Source organism: Taudactylus pleione, unplaced genomic scaffold, assembly GCF_031769625.1.
Source record: "Taudactylus pleione unplaced genomic scaffold, aTauple2 ptg000305l, whole genome shotgun sequence".
Classification (NCBI taxonomy): Eukaryota; Metazoa; Chordata; class Amphibia; order Anura; family Myobatrachidae; genus Taudactylus; species Taudactylus pleione.
The window spans coordinates 9,920,488-9,943,630 of NW_028284706.1; the positions used below are offsets into that span (position 1 = coordinate 9,920,488).

General features: G+C 44.4%; 1 protein-coding gene across 1 annotated transcript in view; it reads left to right on the forward strand.

Moving 5' to 3' along the window:
- The window catches only part of LOC148511566 (platelet-activating factor acetylhydrolase 2, cytoplasmic-like), a 54,835-nt gene that overhangs the window by 19,845 nt on the left and 11,847 nt on the right, over positions 1–23,143 (forward strand). Inside the window, exons 5-9 of the mRNA XM_088442153.1 lie at positions 660–795; positions 6,050–6,160; positions 19,162–19,253; positions 19,379–19,549; positions 22,623–22,771. Coding sequence (XP_088298279.1) covers positions 660–795; positions 6,050–6,160; positions 19,162–19,253; positions 19,379–19,549; positions 22,623–22,771 — 659 coding nt within the window. The remainder of the gene's footprint in view (positions 1–659; positions 796–6,049; positions 6,161–19,161; positions 19,254–19,378; positions 19,550–22,622; positions 22,772–23,143) is intronic.

A 23,143-nucleotide genomic window follows, 5' to 3' on the forward strand; every position in this document is an offset into this window, starting at 1 on the left:
CCATCTTTAGTGGGTTCTAACAGCCATCCAAGTGTCCTATACTTTAACATAAGACATCCATCAAAGGTTCCATGTAGCTTCCAATTCAGTGACAGACATATTTTCACATCTTCCTCTTTCTTTTCACTTAAAATGATAATAAAGTCTTACTTAGAGAAGGTCTTGTTTTCAGTAATTGTATTGCTTGTCCAGAACAGTCATACTACATCAGACAATTTATAGCTATTTGTAGTAAGTATACAGTCAATATCCCAACAGTCAGGATGCCGGCGCTTAGAATGTTGGTGCCGGAATCCCGACACCTACAGGTATCAGAACCCCGGCGCTGGCATCCCAACGGTAAGTAATAAGGCTAGGGGGAGGTTTAGGGTTAGGCAATAGGGAAAGGGTTACGGTTAGGCACTAGTAGTGGGGGAGGGTTAGGGACTAGGGTAATTAGTTAGGGTACTTACCGGCTGTTGTTGGTATTTCAACCCTATTGGGATGCTGACGTCGGGATGCTGACCACCAGGATCCTGAGTGCTGGCATTCCGTACCCAACCCCTCTCATAAAAGGTTCAACTATCATGAAGATTAGGCTGAATTTTAGATATGCTTTAATATGATATTTAATTTCTGAAAGAGGGGTCTGTACCATGTATATTATGATCATATCATAGGGATGGCTCAGCCTGTGCTACGTACCATTTTTCAGAAGTACCCTCAGGAGAGGCTGGCATACCCCCGAAGGAGGTCTGGATCCCATTTAAAAAATTGGAAGCAGGAATGAAAGTGTTTTATCTCCGAAACTATCAGGTACAGCAGACTCTTGTGCTATGCCAACTCTCTGTATTATTAGTAATCTTTCCCCAGACATTGAATTAGCTACTAAACCACTTCCAAACAGTGTACATGGACCGCCATAATCTGTCATCTACATACCCTGTCCACCCAGTTAAATGTTGTGATTCAGAACCACAGACAAAACAGATTGTCTATTAGTGGATAATGAAGTGTCTGTGCAAAACATTGAGCTCAGGGCCTGATTCAGAGCCGCTCATAAGCGGCCGCTCGTTCACTCTGAGTGATGTTCGCACAACTGCGCATGCGTATGGGTCGTAATGCGCATGCGCAAACCAGTCATTGCGGTTGGAGATCGTGCGCTCGTAAAACAGCGAGGGGCTGCTAATTTGATTGACAGAATGTACCGTTTGTGGGTGGTAACAGGGGAAGGTGCTTGAAAACGGGGGAGTAGAGATCCGAACGCAGGCGTGCCTAACGGTCAAAAGGGCGTTTAATGGGAGTGCATAATTAGTAAAGGAGCGTCATCGACCACGTCACTTTGTTGTCTTTTAGCCTGAACTGCTCGCAGTGATAGCGGTAAGAAAATCCTACCACAACCACTGCGCGCAGTTCAGATGCCTTTCGATGTTCCCGATTAATCTAATAAATACCGGAGATGACGTGTGATGCGAACGGCAAAGGGGCGTCTTTACAAAATAGCGAGTGCATTTTTCGAATACTCTGTCAGACATAGAGGTGTCAACACACCGCAAAGAGCGAGCACTCAATTTAAATTTCCGGACCCTTTTTTAGAACGAGCGTCCGCAAATAGCGTCCGGCTCAGAATCAGGCCCTCAGTCCCTACTAAGTGAGTAGAGGAGTGAAGATGGTGGCTCAGCAGGTGAGGTTATGTATTGAAGTGACTGAGATAAAGATGCTGGAGAGAGATAGTTGTATGTAATCTGCAGTATGGTAAGCCCCCTTTAATTAGTTAACAGATTTGCTGCATTTTTGTAGTTACAAGGAAGGTCAGGGACAATGCATAAGGCTGAGCAGTATTAAAGCTGGATAAGTAATAATTACGCCCACTTCATGGACTGGCCACACTCACTAAAATCATGCATTTGAAAAACTCTCTCTAGACATCCTGCATTTGCCACTAAGGTCCTATACCTAGAAAAGTTCAGGCTCCTCCTAGCCCATTTAGGGGCCTATTTACTAAACTTTGGATGGAGATAAAGTGAACAGAGATAAAGTACCAGCCAACCAGCTCCTAACTGTCATTTTTTACACACAGCGTGTGACAAGGCAGTTAGGAGCTGATTGGCTGGTACTTTATCTCTGTTCATATTATCTCCATCCAAGGCTTAGTAAATAGACCCCTTAATCCCTCTTGTTAGGAGAGTCAAAGCCTAATCTCAGTATTGTTTTGTATCATTTTATTTTCTACACAGCTGATTACACTTTCTTAAACTAGAGCACGATTGGAACTGCATCTCACTTCTTTCTTGGAATAGAATACTGTATTGTTGGAAGATAATTTATTTGGGCTTCACAGTCAGTGATTTTGTTATGCTGATCAGATGTTATGCTCTCTCTCTGACGCTCTATGTAGTGCACAATGGGGTAAGGTGTGCTTAGTGCTCATGCTCAATGGCAATTTTTGCCACACATTTTTTTCAGTAACCAGCATTGTCTTCTGCTGTTTGTGGTCAAGAATGGATTGCTGGGAGTGCATCTTTCATCTCCAGCAAGCCCCATGACATTATTCATGTGACAGATTATCACAGGTTACCTGGCTCTGAACTTTCATTTGCTAAAGTCCCATAATATCACTTCCTCAATGATCACCTCTGCATCCTGTGTCAGTTGTAGGCAGACTTTTCTCTTTCTGCCATCTGCAATGCCAGATACAAAGGAACTACAGTGTAAGTACCAGCAGTAATGGTAAACTACTGGCCTGCCTCCAACACTCAGACGGTCAATGATTGCTAGCCATTCCAGTTAGAATCCTTAACAGAACCCAGCTGGGCTCTGCCTAGCTTAACCCTAAACCTAACCCCTAACCCTAAAAATCATGAAAAGTGTGTTGACTTTTTATGTGTCATCCATTTGAATGTCGACCTTTTACCCTGTAAACTTAAGTCACTGTTGACAACCCTGTCAACGTTCTGGTGTCGACCTATTGACTGTCTACCATTTTAGTGTAGACTTACCATTCAGATACCGGTGTTGGCTGCTCTGGCAACTCTTCTTCCTTGATTAGGGATCATTATTCTTTGTTACCTCAACAAATCTGCTAATTATAGTTCCTTCCAGACCTGAAGCAGCACATTTGGAAAATTCCAAGTCCTCTCTTATTTTTCTTCCACTCATCATGATTCAGGCTTTCCAGGGTCTAGTCAGTTCCCTCCTGGTGTAGTCCTTGGTCTCTGTTTAACTTTTCATGAGGATAATTTGAATTACTGTCTGCACTGTAGAGGCTATTCCATTTAGGCCATCTAGGGGAGTCATATGAATATTTGTATCTTCTCACCAACTGTCTCAGACTCTGGTGCTATCTCCTATCAGAAAGTGATCTCTCCATCTGGTGGTTAGAAACTCATCGCCTTCCTAAGAGGGGACCAATGTAAATTTTCCAGAGAGAATTGAGATTCATCCAAAATGTATGTATTCATGAACTATGGTCACCTCAATAAGCACACTTGGCTATTAACTTTTTAGAGTTAAGCTATATTTTTGGCCTTCAGGGACTTGCCTTATGAGAGTTAAAGGAGATCAAGTCAGTCCAACAACATTACCATGGTAACACATGTGGGTGGCACTAAACTAGCAGAGGCAGAACAGACCATGAGCTAGTTGGAGGCAATAGATTGCTCTGTTGTCTCAAACCACTTCCTACTAATTACTGTATATGTTAGAGTGATGCAGAAGATCAAGGCAAATGGGTTACCTGTGATTTTGATGGCTGCAGATGGTTGTCTCAATACTGACCCAGGACCATGGGAGGTACAGATCTGCTATTCTTAGAATCTTTCCTTCACCAAAACCCAGTCTATTCTCTGGATCAGCATGGCTATTAGGACCTTAATTTTGCTACAGAAAATATTTTTTTAGAATGATTCAGAAAATCTTGCACACCTGAAAACCAGTGTCATCCAGACTGTACCACAAGTCTGGATCACCAATATCTATTGGTGCATTCTCTAACAGTAGAAATCTAATAGCTTCAAGCTTTCTCGCCTTCTAGTGTACAGTATTTGCAAGATAGTCTTGACGTGGTCTTAGACCCAAGGGTCATGAGGTGGTTTTTTGTAACTCTATGTTCTGCCAACTTGTTCCTCCCTGGGGTCTAAACTTGGGGCCTGAGTGGTAATGCAGCCGCGCCAAAGCCTCTGTCGTAATAGCGGTTGTGGGAATATGCAAATGCTAATCGCAGCTTTCCTTTTGTGCAGGACAGTGTGATGGAGTACATAAGCGGTGAGATACCCAGTATCAGGCTGCATAGTCTGTGCATTTGCGATGCAGATCGTAACACACAATCATTGTCGCAACACTGGTCTTACCATCGACATTTGCGGTAGCCTAGGATCTCCTCTAATCCAAATAAACATGGCCTCTGAAGCATTGGATTTGTGGTTAGGAATGGAGCAGCGTTCTCAGACACCTTTGGGACATTCCTATAACACGCCCATGAACCGTCCCTATTTGCGATCACTTTAGGTCACCTCTCAGTCTCCACCCTGGAATGCACAGTGGCCCTGATTCAGAGCCGGACACTTCTGGCTCTAACATAGCCGGAAGCTCTCCCACTGACGTCACTGGTGATGTCAGTTGGGCCGCCCACAAACGGCAGGCGTTCGCATAGGAACGCCTCCGTTTGTGAAGCCACCCCCACGCCATGCCTCCAAAACGGTGCGAGCTGTCGATCAAAATCAGCAGCCACCCCCTTTTGGTGCGAGACCCGGAGCGACGGAGCGCCCGTCGCTAGCCGGGTCTCGCGCATGCGCAAGTCGGAGCCGGCGTGCGAATGCGCAGTGGCCAAACATCGACCCGCTCGCGAGCACATAGCGCTCACGAGCGGGTCTGAATTGTGGCCCAGAGATCGCAAACCCCTTCTCAAGTATTAGTGATTCACATTAGTTTGTGTGTGCGCAATAAGAGTTTTCAGGCCTTTTTGCATGTGCGCAGTAGCAAAACATCGCTCAACTACAAGAATTTTGGAACTGAATCCATCTCTGAATCAGGCCCATAAGGGTATTAAGCCTTGGAGAGAGATAAAGGGGACGGAGATAAAGTACCAACCAATCAGCTACTAATTCTACTAACTGACATTTTTCAAATACAACCTGTAAAGTGACAGGAGCTGATTGGTTGGTACTTTATCTCCGTCCCCTTTATCTCTCTCCAAGGCTTAGTACATAGTCTCCTTAGTCCTGAAGCCCTTATAGACCTTTGGATCTTTAAGGCATATTGCACTTGCTCATCATTCTTGGAAAGCAGAGCCGTAACTAGATTTTTTGGTGCCCTGTGCCAGAAAGAGCATTAGCACCCCTCTCATTTTTCAAAGGGACATAATGCATCCAAAAAAGGGCCATGGCTTCATGGGGAAGGGCCAGGGAAGAGATAGAACAGGCCAGGAGATGCTGGGGATGAAATAAGAGGAAGCTACTAGCAAGAATGATAATAAACAGACTTTGACAGGCCCAAACTGCGCCCCCTGACCTGTGATGCCCTGTGCCATGGCACCAGCCGCACTACCCTAGCTACGGCCCTGTTGGAAAGTAACCACCTGCTCTAAGGGATTCAGAAGTGACCATGCTCACCTTTGTGTCTCTTATCTCCATCTTCTACAAGGGTAAAGTGGTCATCCACACATTTCCATATTTCCTTCTGAAGATATTCTGTGTAATTCTTGTGAATAAAAGACTGTTTGCCCTTCTAATACCCTAACTCATTCACTAAAGATTTAAGTTTCATTCATTGAATATTGTGCATGTCTTCTTTACCTACAGTACATTGATTAAACTGTCTTTATGGTGATTTTGCTGTGCTGTTAAGAACATAGAACATATATGCATGATTTTCCCTTATCTGCTTTCATAAAATGTATTAAATTTGTTTAAATATATCAGTACATAATTTCAACAACTTGTGTTTGGTAAAACATTTGTTACCTTTTTGTGATATCATTTGCCCTGATGATTTTTTGTGTGCCTAGAACATAACTAAATGTACTCTGAAAGCTCTGCTAATTCATCTACAACCATTTACAATTCTGCTCTAGGTCCATCAAAGAGCAAATGAGTGTGTCAGAGCAGTGCGGATTCTACAGGATATAGACATAGGACATACAGTGTCTAATATGTGCTCAGACTTCAACCTAGATGATCTCAAGGTACCTAATTCTATTACCTAAGCCCCAAATTACATTTGGGAATAAATTCTTCTTTTTACAGACTAATACAAATTGTGTAGTATCTGGATTATATATACAGTACTTCTATAAAATAGTATAGATATATAGTATATATTAATTACTGTACAGAATAGTTCCATGACCGTAGGAGGATTATTTTCTGGGGGGGGAGGTTACAAATTAATATAAGATGTTGTATAGTGGGCAGAGGTAGGCAGCCTCTGGCTCTCCTGCTGTTGTAAAGATACAAGCCACAGTATGCTAGATCATTTGGCTGCAAGGCATGCTGGAGCATTCAAAATAGCTTGCAGAGTGACAGTCTGATGTGCGCATGTGGCTAATAGATAATGTGAGGGACTATGTATATATGTATATGTATATATGTATAACTTGCAGAGCCGTAACTAGACTTTTTGGTGCCCTGTGCCAGAAAGAGCATTGGCGCCCCCCTCATTTTTCAAAGGGACATAATACACCCAAAAAAGGGGAATGGCCTCATGGGGAAGGGCCAGGGAAGAGATAGGGGAGGCCAGATGATGCTGGGGATGAAGTAAGAGGAAGCTACAAGTGAGAATGATAATAAACAGAGATTTGACAGGCCCAAACAGCGCCCCCTGACCTGTGGTGCCCTGTGCCATGGCACCGGCCGCACTACCCTAGCTACGGCCCTGATAACTTGTGTGAAATATCCGCATATTCTGGAGATGTTTCTTAGCTACAGCAAAGAATTGAATGAAAGTAGTGAGTTTGAGCATAGGGTTTTATGTTGTGTTGTCAAAAGAAATTGAGCTGTTAGTAGTACAGTATATTTAATGGTGAAAAGGATAATAGGAACATTTTTACAAAGATTGGTTTTGAGGTGGCAAGAGGACATCAAAAGATGAAATAGTAGAAAGACATTTAGTAATGAGGGCCAACACGGGTAATCAAAGTTCTGGAGAGTATAGGTACATTTGTTTGGCATTTACATAGAAGTAAACTGAAATACAAAGGAGCTTGTTAGTTTTCCAAGAGAAGTAGTATGGATAAAGAAGAACGGAGGACTCCACCAAAACACCAACGCCTCCTTAATCCCAACTCTGGAACGCCGAAGGACGCCAGCCCTAATGAGGTAAGTCCAGGGCACCCTTAGCGGGTTAGGCAGCCCTAGGGGGGAGGATTAGGCACCACTGGAGGGTTTAGAGTTAGGCACAAACAGGGGTGGATTGGGGTGGAAAACCAGCCCGGGAAATTTATGGAAGCAGCCCTAATGGAGGTGGGTATGTTGAGAGGGTGGGGTCTGTGGAGGAGGGCAGAATACTCCCTCCTCTTAGGGCCTGGAGGGGCTTTTGCAAGCCACTGAGGGGAGCAGGGTCAATGAAGCACTCTTTTTGGGGGACCCCATCCCTCTGCACTAGGTACAGGCCAGTCAGTTTGAAAGTCTTTTCTAACCTATATGGTGGTTTCTCTGCAACGGGGAACCTCTGAGGAGTTTGAGCCTCACTGGGCAGAGCCTTCAACCGGTATTCACTATTCATGTAGAAGATCACATTGACTAGAAGATATCTGTTTACATAGAAACTTAACCAATGTCATCATCATAACCAGTTAATATATAGTAACAGAATGCTTTGTGCAGGGCAAAATGTGAATTTCCCTGATCAAACAATTTCTGTGTCTCTCCAGGCCTCCCTGTATTACTCCAGACCCCCTACATCTCTCCATCCCCAGGTACCCCTGTGGCTTTCCAGGATCCCTGTGGTTCTCCAGGCTCCCTGTGTCTCTTCATCTCCAGGCCTTCATGTCTCTCCATAACCAGGCCCTCTTGTATCTCCATCCCCAGGACCCCCTACTTCTCTCCAAGCCCTACTGCACCTCTCCATCCCTGTGCACCCCCACTGCACCTCTCCATCCCAGTGCACATCTCACTGCCCCAGTGCGTGTCTCTCTGCCCCATTCCCCCAGGACACAGTGTGTCTCTCAGACTCATTCCCTCTCTGCCCTAGTGCGTGTCTCTCAGCCCCAGTCCTCAGCATCAGTACCCAGCCACCAGCCCTCAGCATCAGTCCCCACTCCCCAGCCACCGGTTCTCAGAATCAAGCCCCAGCATAAGTCCCCAGCCACCAGTCCCAGCCCACAGCATGAGTCCCAAGCCACCAGCCCCAGTCCTCAGCATCAGTCTCCACTCCCCAGCCACCAGCCCCAGTTCTCAGAATCAAGCCCCAGCCAACAGCATAAGTCCCCAGCCACCAGTCCCAGCCCACAGCATGAGTCCCAAGCCACCAGCTCCAGTCCTCAGCCACCATCCCCAGCATCAGTCCCCACTCCCCAGCCCCAGTGCTCAGAATCAAGCCCCAGCCACCAGTCCCAGCCCACAGCATAAGTCCCAAGTCACCAGCCCTCAGCCCCAGTGTCTGTCCGCGTCCGTCCGTCCTACCCGCCAACACTTACCTGCTGCTGCTCCTCTGTTTGGCTGCCCCCTGCTTTTCTGTGGCATGGCCAGCATTCCCACCATGCAGGGCAGGCTGCTAACTCTAAGACCCACAGCTGAAACTTGCGTTGCCTCAGTGTCCTTACGATTGGGATCCCCAGTCATGTTGGGATTCCGGTTCCGGTCTTGGTGATTAGCATCTCGTGGCCGAGATTTCGGCAGTCGGCATCCCGGTTGTGGGAATATTAACTGCATCCCCATAAGGCTTATGGCCTAACTAAAATACTAAATAAAAACTATGTAGAGGACCCTGCAATACTATATGAAAGCCACAGGAGGTCTTTCAAGGTCTAGTAATAAAAGCTTTTGTTACAGAATTATACTTGTACACATCTTGCCAAATGAATGTTTTGCAGTACATGAACTTTCCTCCATATTGCAGGTAATCATTAAATTGTACAATTAAGGATCTATGTATTAAGCCTTGCAGAGAGATAAAGTGTATGGAGATGAAGTACCAACCAATCAGTCTGTGTTTGAAAAATGACAGTTCAGAGCTGATAGGTTGGTACTTTTTCTCCATCCAATTTATGTCTCTTTATCTCTCTCCAAGGTTTAACGCATTAATCTGATAGAGGTTCAGCTTTCATTTTGTGTATATTCATCTTTTTGGATGCATATATGTAGCACTGTTACTGTAATTGTAGCTATTGGCCTAGAACAAGCCTGTTGGGCTTGGAGGCATTTACAAGGGAAATGTTCTGTCGATGACCTGACTGTGTCCTCTGAAGTTCAGAGTCTATAGATTCTATAGATTGCTGTTGCTGTACTGTGTCATTATAGTATTTGCTTAAGACCTACTGTTCCAGCTGTGCCAGGACATTTCAGACCGTTGGTGAGAACGTTGTGGCAGGAAACACTACACCCTGTTTCTGAAGGCGTAATATGTTATTTTCCTGCACTATCTATTTTCAGATACTCAGCTCTCTAACATGATCATCTCTGTGATCTTTACATGACAACTGTCTGCCTTCATTTTAGCACAGAATGCTAACAAATAAAAGTGCTCATTCAAATATATTAACTGATATATACTTTATTTAGTTTTCCAATTGACTCTCATAGCCACTGAACTGGCTCATTTATATAAAGTTTATTTGATATAATGTTACAGCGAGTGAAATATAAACTAATGCATAAATATTATTTTGAATGTATTACGCTTCACAGTATTTCACTGAGACAGTAAATTTTTACAAAAATTTTTCAATATTTACGTTATTTAGTACATCTATTGATTTTAGTTGACTTGTGTGCAGTAGTGCTTAGGTTACCCAGGTATGGTAAGGAGAGAATGGAGAGGGAACATAAGTGACAAGAGGAGACTGGTGAGGACATGAATGTCATATGCTCTCCCCATTCTCTTTTTGTCCCAAATCTTTCTCTCCATTCTTCACTCCTGCAATTAAAACAAGGAAGCCAGACTGCAGGTCATGTTTGTTGGAAAAGCTAAGCACTACTAATGCACACAGATTCCCCTTGTGTCATGTGCAATCAAGCCCTCATCCAAGGTTCCATACTGTCGCAGTGTCTGTCAGAGTCTACATAGCAGCTCCCACCTCTGCTACTCTGTGTGGGAGGAACTTTGTGTAGAGTGCAAGTGAATCAGTTTACAGACAGAACTGCTCTCACCTACCTGTTCTTTTAGCCTTGACTACATGCTGCTTCTGGCTTCTTAAGATCTGTTGTTGCGTGGGTAGATCCTGGATGTTGTCTGAAAAACAGATGGGTAGTAAATATATAGAATGTCCTAGGGTCAACACTCAAGGCTTCCCTCCCCCAAACTAGTCCGATATTAAGTAATAACTCCCACTTTAATAAATAGGCCTCCTTTCTTTTAACTAGTCCATAGTTAATTTTTTTATATCCCACTTTTAATACAAAGACTGACATTGCATTACTAGCTCCTAAAAAATATTAATAGACCTGATCATTCCCACATTATATTAATACCATCCACATTTAATAGAATTTAGACCCATATTAAATAGCCACACCTTATGCCATCAACTCCCACATTATATGAATAACTCCCACGTTTTTTTTTAATGGTTAGCAATATTATCTGACATTTCCATTTCCAGCCTCTGCAGGCTGCCACTTGTTTTTGAACTTCTCTTCAACCAAGATTGCCAGTTTTACCTCAGAAGGTAGTAATGGTTCCCGTTTCTTATTTGGACCTATAAATAGTAAATCCTTGCTAAAAATGAATAAATAAATAAAGAATTAAAAGTGCTAATTGGTTCCATCGTAATTTAATATAACATAAATCATACTTGCCGACATTGGCAAGTTCCTCTTTGGGAGAGAGAGGTCCAGGTGGGCAGGTTGGTAGCGTGACATAGCAAATTGCATCATCACGGCCCCTCCCGGTGATGTATTGACGTTGTTTTTGACAGAATTTTGCTGGAGGTGAGGCCATGATGACCTAATTCATAGTAAATTGGATCATCAGGACCCTTGCCCCCTCCCACTTCGCCCATAAAGCACCAGACAAGTCGGAGACTCCCCCAAATTTTAAAGTCTCTTGGAAATTCCAAGACTGTGTAAATATGACATGAATAAAACAATGTAAAGTATCCACACAAAATAAAGCACATGGGCAGAAATGATACCTTCTCACCCGGAGACATGAGCTCATGTGCATGTAAGGGACTTTATAAGAGGTCCGTAAGTCCATTTTTGCAATACTTCAGAAAATATACCTAATACGTCATTCAATTTTCATACCCATCCAGCGCAATGTATGATATTTTGGGGTATAATACCTCTATAGCTAGGAAAAAAGTACCATGTATGAAGCAAGAGTATGCCACCCTGTACAAATGTGTCCGCATACACCTATCCTCATATTGAGTCAAATAGCCCCATTTGGCACACCACAGACTTTGCTGTGCCAAGCAACTCTTCTTAAAATATGTGTCTTAATGTACAAATTTATACCAATTCCTGTGCAATAAAAATATACTAATCCTAAGAGGATGCAGTCAATATCCCGACCGCTGGGATTCCAGCGGTCAGAATTCAGACGGCTGAATTCTGACACAAGTCAGAATACTGGTGCCGGCTTCCCGACCGCCTGGATCCCGAAGGTAAGTACTGGGGTTAGAAGGAGGGTTAGGGGTTAAGGTTACGCACTTAGGGCAGAGGGCTATGTTTAAGCTGGGGGGAAGAGGAGGTTAGGTTTAGGCACTAGGGGTGGAGGTTAGGTTCAGGCCCCGGGGAGGGAGAGTTAGGGTTAGGACAGGGAGAGGGGGAGAGTTAAACCGTTTTCTGACCGTCGGCATCTCGTATGTATTCCATCCTAAGTACTGTATGGGCCTTATTGATTTACTGTTATTTATGGAGTGATTATCGGTCGACTGCATATGCGTCACAGTCGCACTGCGCACGTGCCAAGGTACCTTAGCGATGCCTCATGCAGTGAGGATTTCTTTGCAAAGTAGTTGATATTCAGGGACCATTTGGGTCGTGGTTACAGGTAGTGGCTGTAAAAACTCAGACATGTCGCAACTGTACGCAGATAAAGTGGTTCCAACATCTCAGTTTGGGCTGCCTTTCTTGGCGACCATAGGGCTACTCAGATGGCAGATAATCGAATGATCTGTAATGGCAGCTTCATATGTGTACGCAGTTGCTTGGATTTGCAATTGTCCTGGTAGGCGTCTCAATACGTATACCAGCATCTGTGACATTTGCTTATTTTCGCACAGCAGATGCATGTGGGATCGCAGCTGTGTTTGGATTAGCGTACATATCTGAATCAGGCCTGCATTAGTGAACTGGGGACCTGATTCAGCAGCGTACACAATGGCGATTACAGATGCAGATCGAGCAACTGCTATCAGGCATGAGTATAAGCTGCACTGTGCGTGCGCAGAGATCGCATTGCGATTATGGACGCGCAGATGAATCCATTGTAAAGTGAGTGACAGGCTGTCAGCGTTTGGGAGTAGTCAGCAAAACGCAGGCATCTGTCTGTTTGAACGGCGTTTTATGGGCGTGCATAAATTAGCTGCATGAAAGCTCTCTGCATGCGTGGAGACTTGCAGTTTTTGCGGCTGGTCAGACTTGTTGTAAAGGGATATAGTTAAAATACATATGGACAGAGGGCCTGATTCAGAGCCGCTTGCTATTTGCGGTCGTTCGTTTTATAAAAAGGGGTGGCTATTCAAATGAATCGTTCGCACTTTGCGGTCTGTTCATGCCTCTAAGTCTGAACGAGCGAGCAAAACTTGCGGTTGTAAGTTTGAAAAAAATGCCCCCTTGCCGCTCGCACCATACGTCATGTCCGCTATTTATTACATTAATCGAGTACATCGTACAGCGTATGAACTGCTCGCTATTCTTGTGGTTGGTTTTTCAACCGCTATTTTGCGAGCAGTTCTGAGTTAAAAAAAAACAAGTGACGTGGTCAATGACGCTACTGGATTAATTATGCACTCCCTTAAAACGTCCGTTTTGACCTTTAAGCACGCCTGCGTTCTGTTCTCCTCTCCCCGTTTTCAAGCACCTTCCCCTGTTACCACCCACATACGCCTCCTTCTGTCACTCAAAGTAGCAGGCATTCGCTATATAGCGAACAAACGATTTTTGGCCGCACTGACTGGTTCGCGCATGCGTATTACAATCCGTACGCATGCGCAGATGTGCGAACATCGGTCAGAACGAACGAGCGGCCGCTTACGAGCGGCTCTGAATCAGGCCCAGAATTCCATCTGTTGAAATCCCGGCATCGGAATCCCGACCCGGGATTTAACATAGGTGGCTAAATCCTGACGCAGCCCACAGACCGACTTCGGAATCCCGACAGACGGCATTCCAATCATAGGTAAGCTGGAGTGCCCTTAGCTGTTAGGGTTAACATACTTACCCGACCCTTGTCGGGATTCCCATCATCGGGATGCCGCTGTCAGCATTTTGACAGCAGGCATCCCAACTGCCGGGATTTAATACTCAACCAGTTCAATAGGGTTGGGTATGAGATCCCGGCGGTCAGGATGCCGCTGGTCAGAATACCGACAGCGGCATCCCGACAGTCAGAATCCTGACACCCCGTAAGGCACACGGTAAGTCTAACCCTTACCACTTACCCTAATCTTCCTTCCCCAATGCATAACCCTAACCTCTCCCCTAGTGCCTAAACCTAACCTCCCCCTCCCCGCACCCTAAACCTAACACTCCCTCCCCACACCCTAAACCTAACCTCTCCGCGAGTGTCTAAACCTAACCTCCCCGCACTATATTCCTCCCCCTAACCTCCAATACTTACCTCAGGGATTCTGGTGCCGGGATCCCGACGCTGTCTGGGATTTCGGCACCAGTATTTCGGCCGTCGGCATCTCGCATGCCAGGATACTGACTAGATCTCCTTCAATATCCTGCACATTGGTGCTATTATCAGGAGTGCACTGCATTCTTGCAGTATGTACATGAGTGATACTATTTTATTGCTATACATTCCTTTTGTTACTTTCTTTTCTTTTCCAATCACTTTACTTTACAACATTTTTACTTTTACACATTGCAGGGACGTCTCTGCATGTTTTCAATAGAGATGTATGGGCTCAGCTTTCTGAAACTGAGCCCACATGAACTTCCTTGATCCCAGAGAATCCGAGCGGTGGTTTGAGTGTCCTTGCCTTGCTCAGATTCCAAATCGAGGCAAAACGTCATCATCCCAGTGTCGGATTCTCACGGGTTTTGGATTCTATGTAATAGGGTGTCAGTTTTGGTAAATTGCAAGTTTTGTGCTCTCCAATGTAATAGGGTGTCAGTTCAAAAGAACTCACATTTTTTAAGTGTTACTAAAAATCTCCATTCTCAAACTCGCATCCAGATGTTTTCATGTTGTGGCAACATCGTAGCCTCAAGTTTAATTGAGTTTAATCTTGTGGTTATATCATTGATACAATATTGCAACATTGTATCAATGATGTAACCACAAGATTAAACTCAATTAACCTTGTGGTTACAATGTTGCGATACCCAGCATAGACTTCAATGGTGAGTTCTCACCATTGAAGTCTATGGGGAACAGAGGCTGAACGCATTCAGTCAATCAGCGAGCTGCTCCGATGGAGATGCCCGCTGATTGGCTGGCGGCCCCTTCAATGACGGGGCACATGTGTGCCCCGGTCATTTACGTGGAGCAAAGGTATGTGTACACACACATACCTTTGCTCAGTCCGGCATGGTATGTTTTTTTTCCGGTTTGATATTTTAACCCTTTAGATGCCTACAGGGAATGAAGCGGACGTGAATTATGCATAGGAGAGGTGAGTATGGATTTTTATTTCAGGTACCCCTATGGATTACTTTGGATACTAGGTGAGTATGTGTGAGTGTGAGTGTGCAGGTATGTTTTTGTTTTTTTACGTATTTCTTTAGTTGTGTAACTACAAGTGCCAGTGGGCCCATAATGCCCTACATGCTGGTATTTGTGGTTCTCCAAATACCAGCATGCGGGGGAGGCTTGCTAGTATGTGTGGTTCTACACCTAAAGACAATACTTAACCCTTTAATTTATACAAAACACTAACACTATCAACCCAGCACCCACCGCCCTAGGGTGCCGGGGATAGCCCCGGGCTATTAGTCTAGGCCTGGGGTGCCCTGGAGACGGGAACCCCTTTATTGGGGGGTCCCCAACTCCCCTGGGATTTCCGGCCTCGGCTGACTAGTGGTCAGGGGTAATGCTTTGGCCGGAGAAGCCGGTGAAAGGTTTTCCCTGGCTGTGGTATTATCCCCCCGCTAGAAAGAGTTTGGTGCTGGTTTTGGAATTTTCAGTGGACTCCTACTCGTTTTGTCCCCTGATTTTAAAAAACCCGGACCAGCTCAACAAAGCCCTGTGCTGGTTCTTAATATACAGGAGCCCCCTACGCATTTTGGCCCCTGTATTTTTAGAACCAGGACAGTTTTTAGAATGCCCGGGGCTGGTTATGCTTTTGGGGAGGGGGTGCACGTCATTTTTTTATTAAACACACACAGAAGCCATCACGGATCTCACTGATCTGTGATGGCTTCTGTATAATGCTACTCGCATTAAAAGGTGTTAGTTTACATAAGAAAAAACTCGCCTAAACTCGCAAATACAGTAGCCTCGAGCTGAAAAGTTCGCAGGCTATTGAATTTGCGAGTTACAGCACAAACTTGCACCTTTAAAAAATGTGGGGTGCGAGTTTGTACTGTTACTAAAACTGACACCCTTTTACATTTGGACCAAAATGTCACACAGACTCATTGCTAACGTGTCCATTGGCTGCTGGGCTGTGTCCATCTTCTCCACCTCCAGTGGCTGTAGCTGTGCTGTGTCCACTCCAGTCCCTGTGTCCAGTGGGGATGCGGTGAGGATCCCGAGAAGTGGGATGCCGGCTGCAGGAACCCCTGTCACCGGAATCCCGAATGCCGAGACAACACCGGCGCCGAAATCCTGACATGACTCGGGATGCCGACGTCGGGATCGAAAAGGAAAAGGCATCCTGATCCTAAGGACACAGCTGAAGGGTGAATATCAGCCACAGGGGGAGGGGGTACTAGGTTTAGGCGCCCCGGGGTAAGATAGGGCAGGGGGGAGGTTAGGGTTAGGCTCTGGGCAGGGTAGGTTAGGTTCAGGCACCACCGGGGGGGGGGGGTGTTAGGGTTAGGCCCTAAAAGGGGAAGGTTAGGGTTAGGCACTTACCGGGAGGGTTAGGGTGCGCGGTAGGAAGGGTTAGTATTAGGGTGCAGGAAAGGAGGATACAGGTGTAAATAGGATAGGGTAACATTACTTACCGTTCCCCTGTCGGGATTTCAACCACCGGGATGCCGCTGTCAGTGTACTGACTGACGGCATCCCCTCCGTCGTTATTTCATATCGATTCCAGCCAGTGGCTGCTATACTGTGTCCATTCTCTCCACCTCCAGTGGCTGCTACTGTGCTGTATTCACTCCAGTCCCCTTAGTGTTAAACACTGTTAATATTGTCTGAGCTAGATATAGCAAATCATTGTACATTATTTTTATAGTGCAGGAATTATTATAGTATTATTACTAGTCTAACTGCCAGAAAGTGGTGCTGCAGTGTGACTCCGCAGGCCAAACCCTACAGCGATATAAGCAGTGAGACTCCGCAGTTGTCATTTGCGGAAAAATAAAAATGAATAAGTTTAAAATATATATATTTTATTTATACAACCTGTGTGCGCTGTCCCCCACTGCATTTGTTCACCTACATATATAAGCGCTGTGTCTCTCCATTCATTGTGAGCTGAGCTGCAAATGAAAGTAGAAAAAAAAATTCTTCTATTGTTGTCTGTGCGCTGTCCCCCAGTGTGTTATTGTTCACCTACATATTACTGCTGTGACTGCAAGTAGTGTCGCTGAACTGCAAATTTAAAAAAGTGGAAAAAAAAATCTTCTATTGTTTGTACTACGTCTGTGCGCTGTTTTTTTGTTCATGTACATATAAGCTTCAGGGAGACTCCATGAAATAGCAGCAATCCCCCTGACTTCCTGAAGAGGCTAGCAATCTCCCTCATTGCATTTAACCAAATTATGCAGCTGTTATATAAAAGAAAAAGATAAATATACATTCAGATGCAGGAGGGTCTTTAGAGAGGAGAGGACCCGTGTGCATCCCCCATCATGGGCTCCCACCTCTCACTCACTAGAGTGTTCCCGGAGTCTATTGCGCATGTGCAGATCGCCGGGGAAATGGCGAATGTGCAAAACACCAGAAAAATGGCAACGGCGGCCATTTTCTGTGATTTGAGCAGCTCTGGTAGACCCGATGCTGGACCTCGGAGAGGTAAGTTTTACATAATATGGGTGCATTAGTACTGTGTGCGGTGTGGGCCACCCCTGGACCCGGGGCCCGTTTGCACTGCACACCCTGCATCCATTATAGATATGCCCCTGTTCAGATGGGATCATTAGTATAATTTCCCTGCATTGGGTATAAGGACAATGATCCCTATGGTTACATGTATTTTCTGAAACGTATCAGGGTATTTTCATCAACAAGTGGATTTTACTAATTGCCTTGGGACTCATTTACATTTGGATGTAAATCAATATTATGACACACCTCTCAGATGTAGCAGGACACGCCCACGTTACCGCCACACTCATAGGTGCTGCTTTCACAATCTGCCCGAAATGCTTTTTCAAAAGTAGGTAAGTATGGTTGAGACTATGAGACACAACTTCGCTGGTCTTACTATCAGGGCTGTCTCTTCCATTGGGCTTGTTGAGCAGTTGCCCAAGGGCCCGAAGCTTCAAGGGGCCCGCCAGCTCCGTGCAGCCGCGGCCAGTTGGTAAATGTTTGTTATTTTTGAAAGCCTTGTATTCCAATCCTCCTCCCCCCGGTGACGAGCGACCCCCGGCCCCCGCCCGCGGTTGATGAGTGCTCTCCTGTCACCTCAGTTACACCGTTTCACTACATCCGCCAGTCAAACAGAGTCTCTCTGAGTGTGAGAGACGACTGCTGACTGGTTGATTCGTGAGCCGCAACAGCTCTGGCCAGGTAGTTTGGGCGTTGCCTGCCTTGAGAGCTGCTGCTGGCTCCTTCTATGTGTGCTGCTCAGCCGCTGCCACCACCTGCCACGTAGTCTGGTGCGGGACTGGAGGATCCGTCATCCCGGTCTCAGCCTCAGGACTCAGGAGACTCCTCTGCCAGGCCAGCCACTGTCTCTGTCCCCGCGACTCCTGACCCGGCAGGTAAGAGCCTGTTTTCCGCGACAGGGTCTGACTGGGCATTGCGTCCTTCATTAGGGTTTGGGATGTTACATGATCTCCCAATAAAACAAAGAAAAAGTGCAATAAATACCAGACTAGATGGCACCAATTCCGGCCACAGGCTTTCTTGTGTACTATACGGTGGCTGAGTCATATCAGTGTTCTGGGCAGCATATACACAGTACTGTAGGTAGTAATGCGCATGCATAGTGCATATCATACTGAAAATACAGTAATATATATATATATATATATCCTTTTACTATACTGAGTGGATGAGAGCTGCTATCACAGTGCAGTGAAGATGCTGTGCGGATACTTTTATAGTGCATTGAGGAGAGACCCTCACACATTACATTTACATTTTTTTCCAGTGAATGGGTGGGTAGGGGCCCCGGTGCATTGCTTTGCCCAGGGCCCACACTGCTGTTAAGACACCCCTGCTTACTATAGAACTATATATCAGCCCCAATGTATCTGGATGCAGGTATTAAAGTAAAATGTAGTCTTGGAATATAATTGGAATGCTTGTCTTGAACACATCTGGAGCAGTGTGGAGTAGACACAAATAAATCATGCTGTAACATCCTCACTATACCTCTATCTTATGGGGGATTTTTTTCGGGGGTCATATTTCCTGTCCTGATTTGTTATTGTATATTCAAAAAAACATTAGTTTGTACTGTAGGATGGAAGAAATATTTACTCTAGTGGTTTTTATGCAATCTGTACAGACATTGTTATTGAGCAGGTATCTTCATTTTATTTTTTTGTCATCTTCTTTGTATCCTAGGACAAGATAGACTTCAGCAGGGTAGCTGTTATGGGCCATTCATTTGGGGGAGCAACTGCCTTGCTTAGCCTGGTAAAAGATGATATTTTCAGGTAAGTGTTTACAATAAACTGTATTCTATAACCTCATGTCACACGCCGGCCCTCTCTGCTCCCGTTACAGTCTTCCCATGTTCCTCACAATAAGTCTTTCCTTCTAATTTCTTCCTGTCTCCCAGGTGTGCAGTGGTTTTGGATGCCTGGATATCTCCTCTGGAAGATACTTGTTATCCTAACATACAGAAACCAATATTATCCATTAACACCGAAAACTTCCAGACAAACGAAACTGTTCAGAAAATAAAGAGACTGAATTCCTTAGGGGCAGAGTTGAAATACCTAACAGTACTGTAAGTAGAAATATTAGTGCTATAAATCAAATCTTTAGCAGTAGTGTTTTCCTATTCCCTTCATGACCAGTGGCTTTCCTTCCCATCCATGACCAAGCCAAGCACGTACATTTTTATGTGTTTATCATTTATTTAGGATTTTTTATTTATATAAATAAAGTAACAGATCGGACCTTCTTTAGGTAGCATATTCAAATAAATATGTTTTCTGAGTTCGTTTATAGGGAAAAATAGAGAAAATTAGAGTAAAAAATTAAATACTTTTTTATCTGAGACTGTAAATGGTCGGATCTCCTTAGTATTACAATACCAATTATAGTTAGATTTGTATAAATGTTGTGGCTGTTATAGAGTGCATAATGTAAGCTTTGTATTTTTATTCATTTATTTTTTTCATTTTGTGTATATCCTGGTTTGTTTGATGGGTCCCAGCACTAGAGATTCTGGGTATACTTTATCTAATAATGCTGCTTCCATGAGATCCTGCTTACATGGATCCAATAGTGGTAGGCAAGTCTCTTCTGCACTACCCTGGGACTGCCTTTTGCTGGACTGCAGGGTCTTCACCGGATTTATTTTCCAAACAAGGAAGCAGCACATAGCGTCCACACCTTCAAAATAGCTTTGACACCACATTCTACTGTCATTTTAACAGTACAGGGCTAAGTAGTCACCAATGTACAGTTAGTTAGGGTGAAAGGAAAAGAAACCTAAAAATGAGCAAAATCACTGTGAAATTTCACCGGAATCATGTTTTGCAGTAGAACAAACTAACTATTCATCTCGACAGTCATAGGAGGAAATTTATCATAGCTTGCGGAGAGATAAAGTACCAACCAATCAGCTCCTAACTGTCATCCTTCAAACACAGCCTGTAAAATTACATTTATATATATAATTTTTTTTTAACAATGTTTATTTTTATTTTTTTATATTGGTGTTATAGGCAATTTTGTTGTGATTATGGCGGTCCTGTATCGATCAAGACTCGATACAGGGCCTCCGATTAGGGCTGGTATACTATACAGTATACGAAAGATGGCCACTGACCATCGATGGCTTGCAAAACTATCAATGATCGATAACAAGTCATTGCTGCTGGTCACCGATACTGTACCATCGATGGCAGCCAGAACCGATGTTAATAAAACATCGGTGGCTAATGTCCAAATTAAGCGATTATTTTTATCGATGGGAGCACCATCGACAGATAATCAGCGATTTTTTAAAAGCGCATTCATCAATGTTTCCTTGACATCGGTTGGGGCTATAATCAATGGTGCAGCTGTCAATAACCATCACTACAGTATTCCATTCATTTTGCTATTTTTATGGTATACTATGTTTAAAAAAAAAATAATAATATAATCGTGTTGGATAAGTCTTAAAAAGATGTTCTTGACCTAATTCAGTTATAAAAAAAAACGACAATTTTGGAGCGGTTTTTGGAAACAAAATTCGTCAGTTAAGTGGTTAACAGAAAACTTTATTTTCCTATTTGTATGTTAAACCTTTAAACCTCCAAGTTCTGTAACTATAAGAAATGCCTTTAACCATTGGACGGAAGTGGATTTATGTAAGTTGTAAGGTTGCATGGAATCTGGTTTAGGTTACTGGCAACACCTAAGGGATTTTTGTATTTTTATTGGGGTTTTTCCATAAGAGTCAATACCCTGATATCCCTACAAAGTCATTGCTGCCATGACCATAAATTTAATATAAGAGTTTATCTGTTCCTTGTATGGTTACCATACCACATTACGGCTTGTAAACTGAAGCCCAAAATAGAGATTCTGGGCCTGATTGAGACCCGCTCGCAAGTGCATAGTGCTTGCAAGCGGGTCGATGGTGGCCCAGTGCGCAATCGTGAGCCCCGGAGCGAGCGCAAAAAGCACTCGCTCCATGGCTCACTACAAAAGGGGCGGCTGTCTATGTTGATTGACAGCTCGTCCCGTTTTGAAGGCGTGGCCAGGGGGTGGCTTCACAAACGGAGGCGTTCCCAAGCGAACGCCTGCCGTTTGTGGGCGGCCCCACTGACATCACCAGTGATGTCAGTGAGAGAGCTTCCGGCTCTATTAGAGCCAGAAGCTCTCGGTGGCTTGCGGCTACGACACCCTACCACAAGGGTCTCGTTGCAAGCCGGATGGTCGCGATGGTCTTGACCATCACAACCATCATCCTGGCCACTCACAATAGCTGTGGGTGGTCACCCACAGCTATGCGAACGGCCAGGAGGCCGCAACTAAAAAAAACAGGGCCCGCCCTGATTCAGAGCGAGCGCTCGCTTTTTGCGAGCGCCTCTGAATCAGGCCCTCTGTTCATTCCTTGTAGATGTTGTATCTGCAGATCACTTTCTTCATTAAACATTGAAAGATCGTTACCACACAAAGCTCATTTAAACATTATGGGGTTGATTTCAATTAGTGGTGAATTGTAAAGCTGGCCATACCCACTACAATTATCGGGCGATCCGCCCGATATGCGCGGATGTGTGTGCAGCCGACCGAGGGTTAAATATTGCTCAGTCGGGCATACTGGCTTCTCCAGCATGCCGTCCAACACAATATTTAAGAGGGCAGTGTATGCCCAGCCGCGGCTGACAGACATACATTTCCTGTGTTCCTTCCCATGAAAGGAACAGGGAAATGTCTCCTCCCCCGGGGGCGGAGCGCAGATGTCGGGCTAATACACTGTGAGAAATCTCACAGTGTATGCCGCGGACATCTGCGGCTGGCAGGCTGCCAGATAAAATGTCTGTCGGTCTGACAGGCATTTTATCTGGCCGTGTATGCCCTGCTTTAGTGATGCTGGCCGCCATTGCAATGGTGTTGAAATGCTAACAATGACGCCCTAAATCTCCTTTTCACCCATTAATGACTTATTGTGGTTTGCAACCCTATAAGGGTTTATATTAAGATGGACAATTTATGGGATACTATTTGTATAGCATTTAAGAGCACGAAATCATGATTGAATTGGGAATATATTTATGTAGTGCTTGCAATGCTGGAATAATCGTTGTAACTAAATGATTAGTTGTTCAATTTATTTGGCTGCTTTCTCTGTCCATTAGGGGCTGTGTCCATCAGAGTCAAACAGATTTTGCCTTCCTTACTGGGTACCTGGCAAATAAAATTGGAGGCCCACTAGGAACAATGGATCCACATCAGTGTCTGAAGATCATGGCCAATTCATCAATGCACTTTCTCCACAAGCACTTGGGTGAGATTCTTAAGTTAATTGATAATATTTACTTGCCCCCTTCTTAAGGCCCCCATACATCAGAGATTGATTGCAGCAATCGTGCAATTTGCAATCGATTGTGTATAAAAATCTTTTCCTTTTTCAATCGATTGCAGATTGCAGAATTGCCACAATCGATTGAAAAAGGGAAATATTTTTATACACAATCGATTGCAAATTGCACGATTGCTGCAATCAATCTCTGATGTATGGGGGCCTTTACTCAATTCCTCAATTAACAGTTATGAACATTTCTAAAATCTTCATATTTTAACTGTATTTTAACTGTAATATAAATAAGAGCTTATAAATCTTGCAAAGATCTATTCTGTCTTTTTCTCCATCTGCTTC